General features: G+C 45.6%; 3 protein-coding genes across 3 annotated transcripts; 1 reads left to right on the forward strand and 2 right to left on the reverse strand.

Moving 5' to 3' along the window:
- Positions 1–287: 287 nt before the first annotated feature.
- LAJ45_06973 (uncharacterized protein) lies at positions 288–3,748 on the forward strand (the record flags this gene model as incomplete). Its single annotated transcript, XM_046116533.1, has 10 exons — positions 288–307; positions 372–514; positions 575–610; positions 668–766; positions 821–887; positions 941–1,091; positions 1,146–1,808; positions 1,884–3,081; positions 3,137–3,388; positions 3,438–3,748. The coding sequence occupies 10 exons, from the start codon at positions 288–290 to the stop codon at positions 3,746–3,748; spliced, it is 2,940 nt and encodes a 979-aa protein (XP_045970302.1).
- Positions 3,749–4,898: 1,150 nt separating this feature from the next.
- LAJ45_06974 (uncharacterized protein) lies at positions 4,899–7,211 on the reverse strand (the record flags this gene model as incomplete). The annotated part of the gene is made up of 4 exons (XM_046116534.1): positions 4,899–5,113; positions 5,159–5,744; positions 5,816–6,007; positions 6,087–7,211. 4 exons carry the CDS (start codon positions 7,209–7,211, stop codon positions 4,899–4,901), a joined length of 2,118 nt encoding a protein of 705 aa, XP_045970303.1.
- Positions 7,212–8,568: 1,357 nt separating this feature from the next.
- LAJ45_06975 (uncharacterized protein) lies at positions 8,569–12,036 on the reverse strand (the record flags this gene model as incomplete). The annotated part of the gene is made up of 5 exons (XM_046116535.1): positions 8,569–8,812; positions 8,871–10,027; positions 10,078–10,808; positions 10,857–11,463; positions 11,515–12,036. The coding sequence occupies 5 exons, from the start codon at positions 12,034–12,036 to the stop codon at positions 8,569–8,571; spliced, it is 3,261 nt and encodes a 1,086-aa protein (XP_045970304.1).
- Positions 12,037–13,001: the final 965 nt, after the last annotated feature.

A 13,001-nucleotide genomic window follows, 5' to 3' on the forward strand; every position in this document is an offset into this window, starting at 1 on the left:
GCTCGAGTGATATGTCATGATTCTGTGGACAAACCTCACAATATTTCGGATTATGTAGTTTCTCACTAAAGACCTAGCAATGTAATTCCTTCAAAAGAGGTTTTTACTATATTTAGGAAAGACCAATGTATCGTTTCGACCATGCATGGGGGACGTTTGAACTGAGGTATGCAACGTTACCCTGCCTCGGATTCTCTCACGTGATGTGGAATCCTTTAGTGAGATTTCGTTGATGGCAACACGGGGAATTCAGACACGGGATTATCAACGACCAACAAAACGACGCGATGGATGATCTTTATGACGAGTACGTGATTCTCCCTCTACTCTGCTAAAAATTCGAGTAGTGCTTATATCGCCTTTCAATGCAGATTCGGTAACTTTATCGGCGAGGCTGTCGAGTCGGACGAGGAAGACCAGAGATCAGAGACAGGCGCGGATGCCTATGTCGACTACGATGATGCTTCGATCGCAGGCCATGAGGGTGGTGATCAACAATTGATGGAGCTTGATGGTGTGTTGAGCTTTATAGGAGGGTTTGGTAAAGGAGGAACCAATGCTGACGGTAGAACAGACGAAGGTCCATCAAACGCGGTTGTGCTCCACGAAGGTCAGATTCAATTTTAGTCCGAGAAGAAAGCGCTCGCGAGTACTGACGTTTATAAAGATAAGCAATACTATCCGACCGCCGCGCAAACATATGGCGCAGATGTAGAAGCTATGGTTGAAGAGGAGGATGCACAACCTTTGTCCGAACCCATTATAGGTAGGTTCTCTGCTCGCTGTTCGATGACGCGATACCGACTGATCCGCTGAAAAGCTCCTATTAAGGTAAAGAAATTTACTGTTGAGGAAACGGATCTTCCAAAGACCTATTTCTCTAGGGAGTGAGTAGTTTTCCGGTTCCAAAGTTCAAAACTGGCAGAATTGACGGTTACAGGTTTATGATGGATCTTATGAGCTTCCCAGATCAAGTACGAAATATTGCGCTAGTTGGACATCTACACCATGGAAAGACTGCATTCATGGATATGTTAGTGCTTGAAACTCACGACCTGGGTGCAAATACAGAAGGGAAGAAGGGCGAGCAAGTACTGAGTCCCACGATCTAGCTTTGCAGAACAAGGTATTGATACGATATTTAGCTCCGATACACAGATACCCATATTGTTGAGCGCGAGCGAGGTGTCTCAATCAAGTCTGCCCCTATGTCTCTCGTACTTCAATCCTCCAGGGGAAAATCTAGCCTTGTCAACATCATAGACACTCCCGGTCACGTTAATTTCGTCGATGAGGTTGCTTCTGCTATCCGCCTTGCAGATGGTATTGTCCTCGTAGTAGACGTTGTGGAGGGAGTCATGATCAACACGGAACAAATCATCAAATACGCTGTCTCCGAAAATATACCAATGACATTAGTATTAAACAAAGTCGACCGACTTATCCTAGAGCTTAAGCTTCCACCTACCGATGCATACTTCAAGCTGAAGCACACGATTGAGGAAGTAAACACAGTTATCGATAGTGCTGCTCCGGGCAGAAGTGAGAGTTTGAGATTATCGCCGGAGAAAGGAAATGTTTGCTTTGCAAGTGCTAGTATGGGGTGGTGTTTTTCATTATCCAGCTTTGCAAAGATGTATGCGGATACTTACTCTGGAGTCAACGTTTCGGATTTTGCGAAGCGGATGTGGGGGGATATTTTCTATAATCCAACAAGCAGGAAATTTACACGAAAATCTTTGGAGTCAAAAGCACGAAGAACCTTCGTTCATTTTATCCTCGAGCCATTATACAAATTATATGCTCATGTAAGTTGACATCTTGGTCATTCTTGGATATATTTGCTCCTAATAATCCGAACTCCAAAGCTAATTGAGCCCTAGACAATCGGAGAAAGTGCTTCTAGCTTAAAGGCAACCCTTGCAAATCTTGGTATATCCCTAAAACCTGCCCAGTACAAGCTAGACGCAAAAGTACTGCTAAAGCTGGTCTGTGAGCAATTTTTTGGCACCTCTACTGGTTTCGTGGATATGATCGTAGAGCACATCCCATCTGCTCTGGAGGGTGCAAAGGCCAAGGTTGAAAATACCTACACTGGGCCACTCGATACAGATATCGTTGAATCTATGAATACCTGTAACGCTGATGGCCCATTGGTTATTCAAATCTCCAAACTATACCACACTAGCGAAGCCAACGACTTTCTCTCTTTTGGTCGTGTTATGAGCGGAACTGTAAATCCAAATATGCAAGTCCGTGTTCTTGGAGAAGGCTACACACTCGACGATGAGGAGGATATGGTTGTTGCTACAATCACTGATTGCTGGATCAACGAGACTCGATACAAAATTCCCATTAACGGTGTTCCTGCCGGGTGCTGGGTGCTATTGGGAGGCATCGATAACTCGATTGTTAAATCCGCCACGGTGGTCGCGCATAAGATGAACGATGATGCATATATCTTCCGCCCCATCAAACATTTTACAGAATCTGTGTTCAAGGTTGCTGTTGAGCCAGTGAACCCCTCCGAGCTGCCGAAAATGTTGGATGGCCTACGAAAGATCAACAAGAGCTATCCCTTAATTGTCACCAAGGTTGAGGAATCAGGTGAGCATGTGATATTGGGGACTGGAGAATTGTACATGGACTGCGTCCTGCATGACCTACGACGGATCTTCTCTGAGATGGAGCTTAAGGTATCCGATCCTGTCACACGCTTCTGTGAAACAGTTGTAGAGACCTCTGCGATCAAATGTTATGCGCAAACACCCAACAAAAAAAACAAGATCACTATGGTTGCAGAACCACTTGACACGGGGATTGCAGAAGATATTGAAAACGGGAAAGTATCCATTAAATGGCCTATCCGCAAAGTCGGAAAATACTTTGAGGAGAATTATGGCTGGGATCTGCTGGCCAGCCGAAGTATTTGGGCATTTGGTCCAGACGAGACGGGTCCCAATATCTTACAAGATGATACATTACCAAGTGAAGTTGATAAGAAACTTTTGAACCAAGTAAGGGATAGCATTAGACAAGGGTTTGCTTGGGGAACTAGAGAGGGGCCATTGTGCGAAGAGCGTAAGTAAAAGCTTTTCCATTTTTCGGCGTCAACTCATGCTAATTCTCGGAATAGCAATCCGAAATACAAGGTTTAAAATTATGGATGCCACTCTTGCATCAGAAGCTATCTACCGTGGTGGTGGGCAGATCATTCCTACGGCACGTAGGGCTTGCTACTCCTCGTTTCTCATGGCTTCCCCAAGACTCATGGAGCCAGTATACTCGTGCTCCATGACAGCACCTGCAGATTCCGTGTCTGCTCTTTATACAGTATTGGCGAAGCGAAGAGGTCACGTTTTAACTGATGGGCCCATCGCTGGTACACGTAAGCATCATCCTTTTACTTCTTTATCTACGCCACTAACAACTTATAGCACTCTATCTCGTCAAGGGTCTCATTCCTGTCATTGATTCATTCGGTTTCGAGACTGATCTCCGGATTCACACACAAGGGCAAGCGTTCTGCTCCCTCGTGTTTGACCGTTGGAACATTGTCCCCGGAGACCCCCTCGACAAGGAGGTGAAGCTACGGCCATTGGAGCCCGCATCTGCGCAGGCCATGGCTAGAGATCTCACCCTTAAGACACGTAGAAGAAAAGGTTTGAGTGAGGATGTGACGATTGCAAAATTTTTAGAGCCAGAGTTGCACGCAATGATCGAGAGCTCGGGGCTTTTGGATGGTTAATTTACTTTCATTTTCTTCAGTCGCTGGATTGGTAATCGGTAGGAAGGTAAAAGAAGTGGGTGTAAAATAGTGTGAGGGGTTGATCGAGTAATATCCGTTGCATTGCTGCCAATTTGTTAGAAAAGCTCGAGGGATTATGGACTTGACAATATGAATGTATCGTGCATAAAATTGAGTTATTGGGTTCTAGATACTTGTGCATGTAGGTTGCTGCTAAGTGACCTTGTAATTTTTACTGTGATTTCTGTGGATGTATGAATTGGTAATATTTTACCATAACTCGCACTCGCCGGTTAAATTCAATGATTCTTATGTAACCAATTGACGTTGAAGTCAGGAGTGGGGTCGGAGCAGTGATGAGAAACTCAACATGATAGGGACGCTCTTGATGATTAGTAATAATTATGAAAGGCATACTCCACGCTCTATTTCGTTGTGATTACTGATTCTAGTTTTTCTCTCAACTTATGAGAGTAAGTGCATGTCGCAACCCCACAAGGCCTTACCAACCCACTCTACAGCTTCCAATGAATAATAGATGGTCGGTAAATTAATTTTACGTCTCACCAAATATTTAGGATTTCTCAGTTACGATTTGAAATAAGAGCATTAATTACAATATATGCGGCGTTGCCTTTAGATAAAAAAAGGCTTGGCATTCGAGTCATACTTCATGATTCAACTAAATATCCCTTAGTATACCGTATCTAAATTTTTGTTCATAAATTCGCCTCCTTCGGTCAGGCCTGGGTTGGCATAGTTTAAGATTCAGGTTTTCTTTAACCACACCCATATACTTAAGCAAAAACTCTCACATAATCAGATCCTAGTACCACAATTTAGGGTTTAGTTACTCACTCATGAATTAAAATTCGGAAACCGTTGCAGCCTTTAATTAACGCTCAAGTATATGGGCAGGAAAAACATTTAAGCCAAATTATAAAGCTCCCAAAGATCTTCTTGAATTAAAGTTTAGTAGTAAATAGTTAACTATAGCTAGTACCCCAAGTTAACGCAGTATATCTAACAGCAGTGTGAGGCACCACAACTCCAAATACTTCTAAAAGAAAATTCGCACCTAACTCAAACACCGTTAATTACCCTATCGTAGAAGCCCTCAAAAACTTGAGTAACTATAAGTAAGTATGCCTTAGGCAAACTCCTTCTTTAACTTCCACTTGTTAATATCACCCTCTCTAGTTCCGAACTGTTTCAACCTCTGCGCCAGTACTGACACATCCTTAGTTCCAGCCTTTAGTCTAGACCTGAATATCTCCGTTATATCCTTGCTGCTAACACCCTCTGGGTCCGCGCGAAGGACTGCGATAATCTCTTCATCTGTGATGGGAAGGGTCGGGGCGGTATCTTTTGATGTTAGCTTTGCTAATTAAATAGATACACGACACTTACTAGTAGATGGAGACGGCGATTTTGATACAGTAGGGCTAGCACTATTTGCATTCTTTTTTTCCGGCACTAATATGGTGTTGTCTGCAACCTTATTCTGGCGCCTACGCTTCAGCAATCCGCTGGGTTTTTGGGGTTTTGCGGGTTCCGGGGAGCGAGGCCGCTTCTTCACATTCGCCCTAGGCTGGGGGGCGGGAGAAATAAGCGGCGAGTCAATGCTCGGATTTGGCGCTAGATCATTGCATCTGCGCTTTGTGGATTTCTGAGACTCCGGAGAGCGAGATCTTTTTCGGGATTTAACTTCGTTTCGAGCGGACTTTGAGATGGCGTGCGGGATAAGAGCTGGCGTGGCCGGTGCAGAAGTAGGAATATCGTCAGCAGGAGACTCTCCATTTTCGGCCCTCTTTTTTGCTTTCCGCTTTTCCGTTGCCCTTTTCGCTGTTTCTTTTTTCGCCTCTAATTTGCGTGCCTCTTCAGCTGCTTTTTCGTCGGCGACCTTCTTTAGCTCTAGCTTCCATTTTTTGAATTCTTCGGCTTCGGCTTCAGAGTCAGAGTCGGAGTCGTTGTCGGAAGCAGAGAGGAGTTTGTTCTATAGAACTGTTTAGCGAGCTGGGGAAGTTGGGGGGGTTGGGGTTAGCTGAGAGTTAGCTTGTTACTTACTAAATACGGATCTTCCTCGTCCGAGTCGTAAATGTAGTTCCCCTCGCGCCGTTTGAGAGCTTTGGAGACCTTCTTTCCATGTGCTTTCAACAGCTTCTGACGAATCTTCACCTTTTTTCTTTCTTCAATAAGATCCTTTTCGGTACGAGAGCCGAACACATTTGCAGAGAGTTGATCTTTGATGATACGTTTCTACAGAGACCGATTGTTAGTAAAGAAAATAAAACAACACGAAGTTAATAGATATCGATCATAAGAGAGGGGGGCCTACGGCAGCATCCTTAGCAGCTTCTTCGCCCTCATTCCCTTCCCCAAAGTCTCCGAGCACTCCACCTGCGTCATCATTATCAAATTGATCTTCGACGTTGAAGTCCAGTTCTTCATTTACTTGGTTGCCCTCCTCCCCGCCCTTTATTGTCCTTATCTGCCTTCTTGGGACTAATGACGCATTCTTAGAATATAATCTTTGCTCCTGTTTCGTGAGCTCCTCTGTCTCCACAAATTCTTCCTTCAGAACTTTCTTCGCCCACGAGGGAAGTGCCGGCTCCTCGCCGCTCAACACCTTCTCGCCTGCCTTTATTTCCTTCTCTGTCATCTTATTGACTCTTTTCACCTTCGTAAAGCGGTACCACTTTTCGACGGGTATCATATTAAAAGACCCTTGAACATGATCCATATGTAGTACAACAAACTCGCCGTTGCTCATGGCGTGCTCTCTCTGCCCCTGCCACGTCTGCCCATTATCGGCGTCCTCCAAAAACCATGGGTACTGTTCCTCATACCTCATCTTGCGGTTTGCCACTTGCTCTGCGTTTGATTGCCTAACCTGTTGCGTCTTCTTCTCACCCTTTATCTTGAAATTATTCCTTCCTCCTCCGTCAGGCGCTACCTTGGACATCAACTCTTCACGCCGCCTTGCCTTCTCGGCCTTAAACTCAAGTCTTTTTTGCTCTTCCTCGTCGACGGGTTTAGGAGTCTCTGATTTTGAGGCTTCCGCCCCATTTTTCCCTGCGAGAGGTGCTGTGGCATCACGTCTGTGAAGTCTAATTGGCTGTTTAAACGTCTCTGGGTCGGTGATGTTGACGGTTTCTGGCACCATGATGACGCTCTCACCTGTCCTGTCGGCTGGATCAGGGACCTCGACAAATTTGGGGTGTAAACGCATAACATGGTAGCGACTCCCGGCTGTGATAGCGTTTCTGGTTGTGGTGAGAGTATAGCAGGTCCATTCTGTGCTGTCCTCGTAGTCGGGTTCTGGCTCTTCTTCAACTACCTGCTGTTTAAATTTCGGTGGTGGAGCTCGACTCTGTGAGGGTACTGGAGGACGTCGTTGGGGAGGGCGACTATTTCGAAGAGGGTTGTAGGGCTCCCTGACCTTGCGGCGAAGAGGATCCATGGTTTGGGCTTTTTGAAGATGGGGATTCTACACTATCGTATTTGGGGTCTTAGATAGAAAGAATGGAGGTGATGATTCAGTGTGGTATAAGAGTGGGATGTGGAGTCTTATAGCGTAGAGAATTGTCAAAGAAAGTATAGGTATGGTTTGAAAGCAACAAGACGTGGGGGTGTGGGTGGGTGGGGTGGATGGGGTGGATGGAGTGGGGATGGGCAAAGCAACAAAGTGGTGGAGGGAAACAAAGGCAGTGCCAGTCAAATCTCGCTCATCCATAAAATGGAGATTTCCTAAAAATCCCCATAGAATTTGTCGAGTTGTTATACCAGTAGGGTATGGCGCATGATTTTTCTTTTTCCTTTTGATCTATCATTTCCATGCAGATAAATAAGCGCATTCTATTTAATTTCACCCCTGCTAGCTTCTCTCAGAATATCTGCTTCAACTATTGGCTAGGCGGGTTACAACATGTCATGGTGACTAACCTGAAAGTTTAATTCAAGAAATCCAGGTCATAAAGTATCACTCGATGCCTCTATCTAGAATAGGCATAGCGTTTTTTGTTTTGTTTAATTCATTAATTGCATGATAGGCATAGCGTTAATGCCGTATCATGACTCGCTCCTCGGACCTCTCTCGCTCCTTGGACCTCTGAAAAGATAGTCCATTAGCACTAAACCACAGAAGATACTAGGGAGGAAAATGCACCTATTCACAGTTTATCAAACACATACCTCCTCCATCTCACCTTCGGAAAAGTACTTGCTGTAGGCTGCTTTCGGATTATTACTCGCCAACACAGCAACTACGGGGCTTATCCGTACCTTGTATTCGAGAGGCATTCCGAATAAGCGGGTGAGCAATTTCGCGCAGACTTAGATGTAGTATATGGCGAGCTGGTGGCAAAGCTTTTTATGAAAGGGGGAGTGTCTACAATTTATACCCCTTGGATGTAATCGTGCTATGTATCGAGTTTACCTCTTGAGACGCGCTTCTAGTGGAATTGTGCAGATCATATACATAAATCCGTACGTATGCGTAGAATATGAACACGGGAGGATGCATCCTTTTTGCTTGGTATCCAAAGTATAACTTTTCGTTTTATAATGTAAGAGGGATGAGCCGAAGAGATAAAAAAAAAGCAATCCCTATCATGAATTCATCGAAAGAGAAAAAGAAGAGAAAAAAGTCGAAGAAAAAAGCACCCAAAGAAAAGCGCACTGCCCTTCCTCCTCAGATCAGGAAAAACCCCACTAGCATTTTGATTTTGATGACAAAATATGAAAGACAACCTAAGAAAAGGAGCATCTCAAGCACTATTGACAAAGAAATAAAACGATCTTTCTCAATAAAAATTCGACTAAGTGATATTGAACACCTTCTTCAAGTTAATAATCAGCTGCCAGTCCTCTTTGCTCACATCATCTCTGAAATGTGTCTTCAGCGTATCGATCGTCTTTCTCGAGATAAGCGAGTAAAGTGTATCCTTCTCCTCCAAGTGACGCCCGTACGTCGGCTGGTTGGGACCTTCGATCTTAACGGCCACCGAAGGCTGACCCTTCTTGACGACAGGAATGGCTTTGTGATTAAGCTCAATAGATGTTCTATCTACGTCGTTAGCATCACAGTCTTCAGAGACATAGTAGGATCAAGGCAACATACACCCTCCCCAAATTAATTGTTTCCACCTCTCCGGTGATAGGGTTCTTTTTAACCGCACAAATCGGTGTACCAATCTTCAAACTTCCTTCCACAACATCGACACCCACAACAATCGGATCCTTCTTGTTGAAAACGGCCACAGGGTTCAAAATGCAAGGGAATACCGCATCCGCAGCACTCTCTCTCTTCTTTTGGGCGAGCGCCTCGGCCTGGTGGGCAGTGAACGAATCAAACAAATGGTAAATGATATCTGCCGTGAAGATCTTAACACCCACGTCGTCCGCATATGCCTGTGCGTCCTTGTCGATCTTGACATCGAAACAAAGCATTACTGCGAATTCCTTATGCTTTTCCAACATAGTTCCTGCACGCATTACGTCACGTTTATAGACAGGACCGATCGAGATCGTAGCCACGGGAATCTTTGAGACACGAAGGAACTCCAACAAGGCCTCAAGAGCACCCAAGGTTGAGGCCTGGACTGCCACACCAGCACCAGTTGTAGAAACCTTGCTGAACAATTGCTCAAGATCACTCATGACTTCCTCTTCGAGATCTTCTTCGTCATCGTCGGGGCCAACAACGAGTAGCCTTGACCCTGCGATAGCGTGCTCGAGGTCGTTGGCAGCAATCTTAACACCCAACGCAGCCTTGACCTCCTTATGGTGAACGTATGAACCCTTGACACGCATTTCCTTCAACGGTTGTGGTGTCAGTAAGGCACGGACTGTTGTTGAAATGGCGCCATTCAGACCACACAAGACAATGCGGTCGCCTTCACGAAGGTATCCATTACTCAGGACAACGTCAATAGTAGTTCCCAGTCCTTCAATGACCTTAACTTCAAGAACAGTGCACTCAAGCTCACTGATATACATGAGTTTCTCGGCCATACGCTGCTGGGTGAGCGATACCAAAAGTTTAAGCATATCAGGAATACCTTCTCCGGTGTGAGCAGAGGTAGGAACCAAAGATACGTATTTCCCAACATTCTTATTCTCATAGAAGAGTGCTGAGTTAAGACCCTGTTCCTGAAGCGCGACAATCGTCTTTTCCAGACGATCCTTGAACTCATTCTGGACAGACTTCTTTTGGCGTGAGAGAGAATCCCTGAAACCGTTATTTGGAACTGCCCCCCAGCCGTAGAGACGGTCAATCTACACACGTTAGCTATGACCGAATATTTATGGTTTCTATTCCTACGGACCTTGTTCAACGCGACGATAAAAGGTGTCTTCTTGTCCCTGAGAAGTTGGATAGACTCAATAGTTTGTGGTTCCAGCCCGTGCATGATATCAATGACCAAGATCGCAATGTTACACAACGAACTACCTCTGCTCCTTAAATTTGTGAACGACTCGTGACCAGGTGTATCGATAACCAGTAAACCAGGAACCTTAAACTCCATCTTTCCGTCTTGGTTCACAACTTGCGTCTTCTGCTTGATTGCCTCCATAGGGAAGTATGTTGCACCGATTTGCTGCGTGATACCACCAGCTTCACCCTCCTGCACGTTTGTTTGTCTAATTTTGTCCAAGAGCTTCGTCTTACCGGTATCGACGTGTCCCAGGATACAACAAATAGGAGAGCGGAGGTCATTGATACTAGCAGCAGCTTTTGCGTCCTCAAGTTGCTTCTGACGACGGGCTGCAGCTTCCTCTTTCCGCTTCTGTGCAAGTTGTTGAGCCATGCTTTGGTCATCTTCAGAGTCGTCCTCTGAGTCTTCCTCTTCGTCATCAAACTTTTTGGGTGCTGGTTTGGGGCCGTTAGGTTTAGTAGAAGGAGTTTGCTTGGTTGGTTTCTCTTCCTTTTTATCTTCCTCCCCATCTTCTTCTTCGTCGGTTTCTTGATCCCAAGACTCTTTGATGTTGCCATCTTCGTCGATGGCTTCTTCCCAGGAGTCGAGAACGTCGGCATCTTCTTTGGCTTTCGCAGCGGCTTGAGGGTATTAGCAATGTCTAATGTCAATTGGAAAGATTAGTATACCTGCTGCCTCTTCTTCTTTTTGCTTCCTGTCCGCCTCTTCCTTGGCCTTGGCCTCAGCAGCTAGTCGCTCTTCCTCTTTTTTCTTCAACTCGACCGCTTTTGCCTCATCTTCGGCTGCCTTATCCGCTTTTCCACCCTTCTTCTTCTTCTTATCTATTACCGGTCTTTTTTTGGTTTCTCCCGATGGTTCGTCCAATCCTGCAACGATCATTCCCGCGGCCCTCATTTGCTCCAGCCGTAGCTGTGCAAGCCTCTTTGCCTCTTTTTCTTTAGGAGTAAGATATTTGCCCTCTTTTTTGAGCTGCTCCTTTTTTGCAGCCTCCCTCTCCTTCTTTCGTGCTTTTAATTCCGCAAGCCTTGCCTGCTCTTCTCTCTCAAGCCTTTCCTCCTCCTCGATACGTTTCTTCTCCTCCTCCTCGAGACGCTTCTTCTCCTCCTCCATCTGCTTCATAAGTTCCTGCTGCCTCTGGAGTGCAGCAAGGGCGGGGGGAATCTTTTTCCCCTTCTTGGCGGGCTCGGGTGCGGCGGTGGCAGCAGCTTTCTCTACGGCCTTAGGAGTTTCCTTTACCGCTGGAGCAGCAGAAGCATCACCTTTCTTACGAGCGGCCTAGACATGATATCAGCAAGATGATACGATCAATCCCAAGATTCATCCCACCTGTTCCTTCTTCCTCTGTTTTTCCCTTTCTTTCTTTTCTTTCTCCTTCTCTTTCTTTGATTTGACCCTTCCTCCAGTCTCTTCGTCGTCGCCAGCCTCCGATCCATGAATACTCGGCTCCTCTACAGCCTTCTCCACGACCTTCTCCACAGCCTTCGGCTGCGCGGCCTTTCCTTTCTTCCCTTTCTTCACCGGACCGAATTCGTCATCGTCAACCTCAGCAACCTCAACAGGTGCTTTAGGTGCTGGAGGGGGGGTGTCGACTCCTGTCGGTGTGGCCGCGTCCTCAACCGGCGACTCGGCTTTGGCTGCAGCTCCCTTACCCTTCTTTTTTTTCTTTTCAGCATTCTTGCGAATAGCATTCATCAGACCACCACCAAGGTCATCGTCTGCGGGTGCTGTACTGAGGGCTGCCGGTGGCTCTTGATCATCAGGCTTAGCCTTTTGCGTAAGGTCTTCACCAATCTCGTTCTCCCAGTCATCATCGACGGCCTTCTTATTTTTCTTGTCTTTTTTCGCCATATTGGGCTATTTTTTTGATTTATTATCTTGTCGTAAAGGTTGGAGATGTAGAGGTGGTTTGATATATTCGTTGAATTGAGGTTCAAGGTGGCAAAAACGTTGTGGAGTGCGTGTGGTGGGGTTGACTGTCTAGTAGACCAGTGCCGTGCGCCAAGCCACACCCCGCAGGTACTAGTAGCGCTTATGCACCGAACTTTGTGTCTCTCTCGAATATGCCCAGTCACCCACAATCATAGGGCATACATGTAGTATAGTGTATTAAAACATTCAAGTATGAACATTTGAGAGGAAAATATGAATTAAAAGACTCAAAAAAATATCTTTTGCCAAGCCAATATGAACTACATCGAGTGATTACTGATGATGTACATGTCACGCACTAGAGCATTATAGCTCAAAAGTATCAAAGTAGACGGAAATAATGTTCAATCAGATTGGCTGGCCCACCTATATCGTACCAGGACCAATGTTGTTGTTTTAATTCATGGTTCGAGAGCCACATGCCAACAAAGATTGCTACAATTTTTCGACTACATCCAGGTTGAAGGTTAACTAGAAGGGCCGTTCAAGCATACATGTAGTGGGTTGTTCTAGGCAGCCTGATTAAGACCTTCTCCAAGGCTCACCATGAAAACGAGAGTTGTAATAAACTCAAGGTATTATAGTAATGTTTCTAATCAAAGAATTTACGCCGCTCTCTGGAGAATCGTTGTTTAATTCAGGGGCTGGTTGCCCCATTCAGAAAGACTCGGGCAAGCATGACATACACGTACCTACAGTCTCTTTACAAGAAAGGTTTCGTCCGTGTATACATACAGCTGGAGTACAGACATACATGTAGTGCAGAACACACCCTCTGCCACTACGGCCCATGTATAAGAGAAGCCACACCCCGCAGATACTCCCATCCAATAAAATCATAGACCGTTAATATCGCTATGTAGATGACAAAGGTCATAGGGTGG

This window comes from Morchella importuna (assembly GCF_003444635.1).
Source record: "Morchella importuna strain M04M26 chromosome Unknown Morimp01GS021, whole genome shotgun sequence".
Classification (NCBI taxonomy): domain Eukaryota; kingdom Fungi; phylum Ascomycota; class Pezizomycetes; order Pezizales; family Morchellaceae; genus Morchella; species Morchella importuna.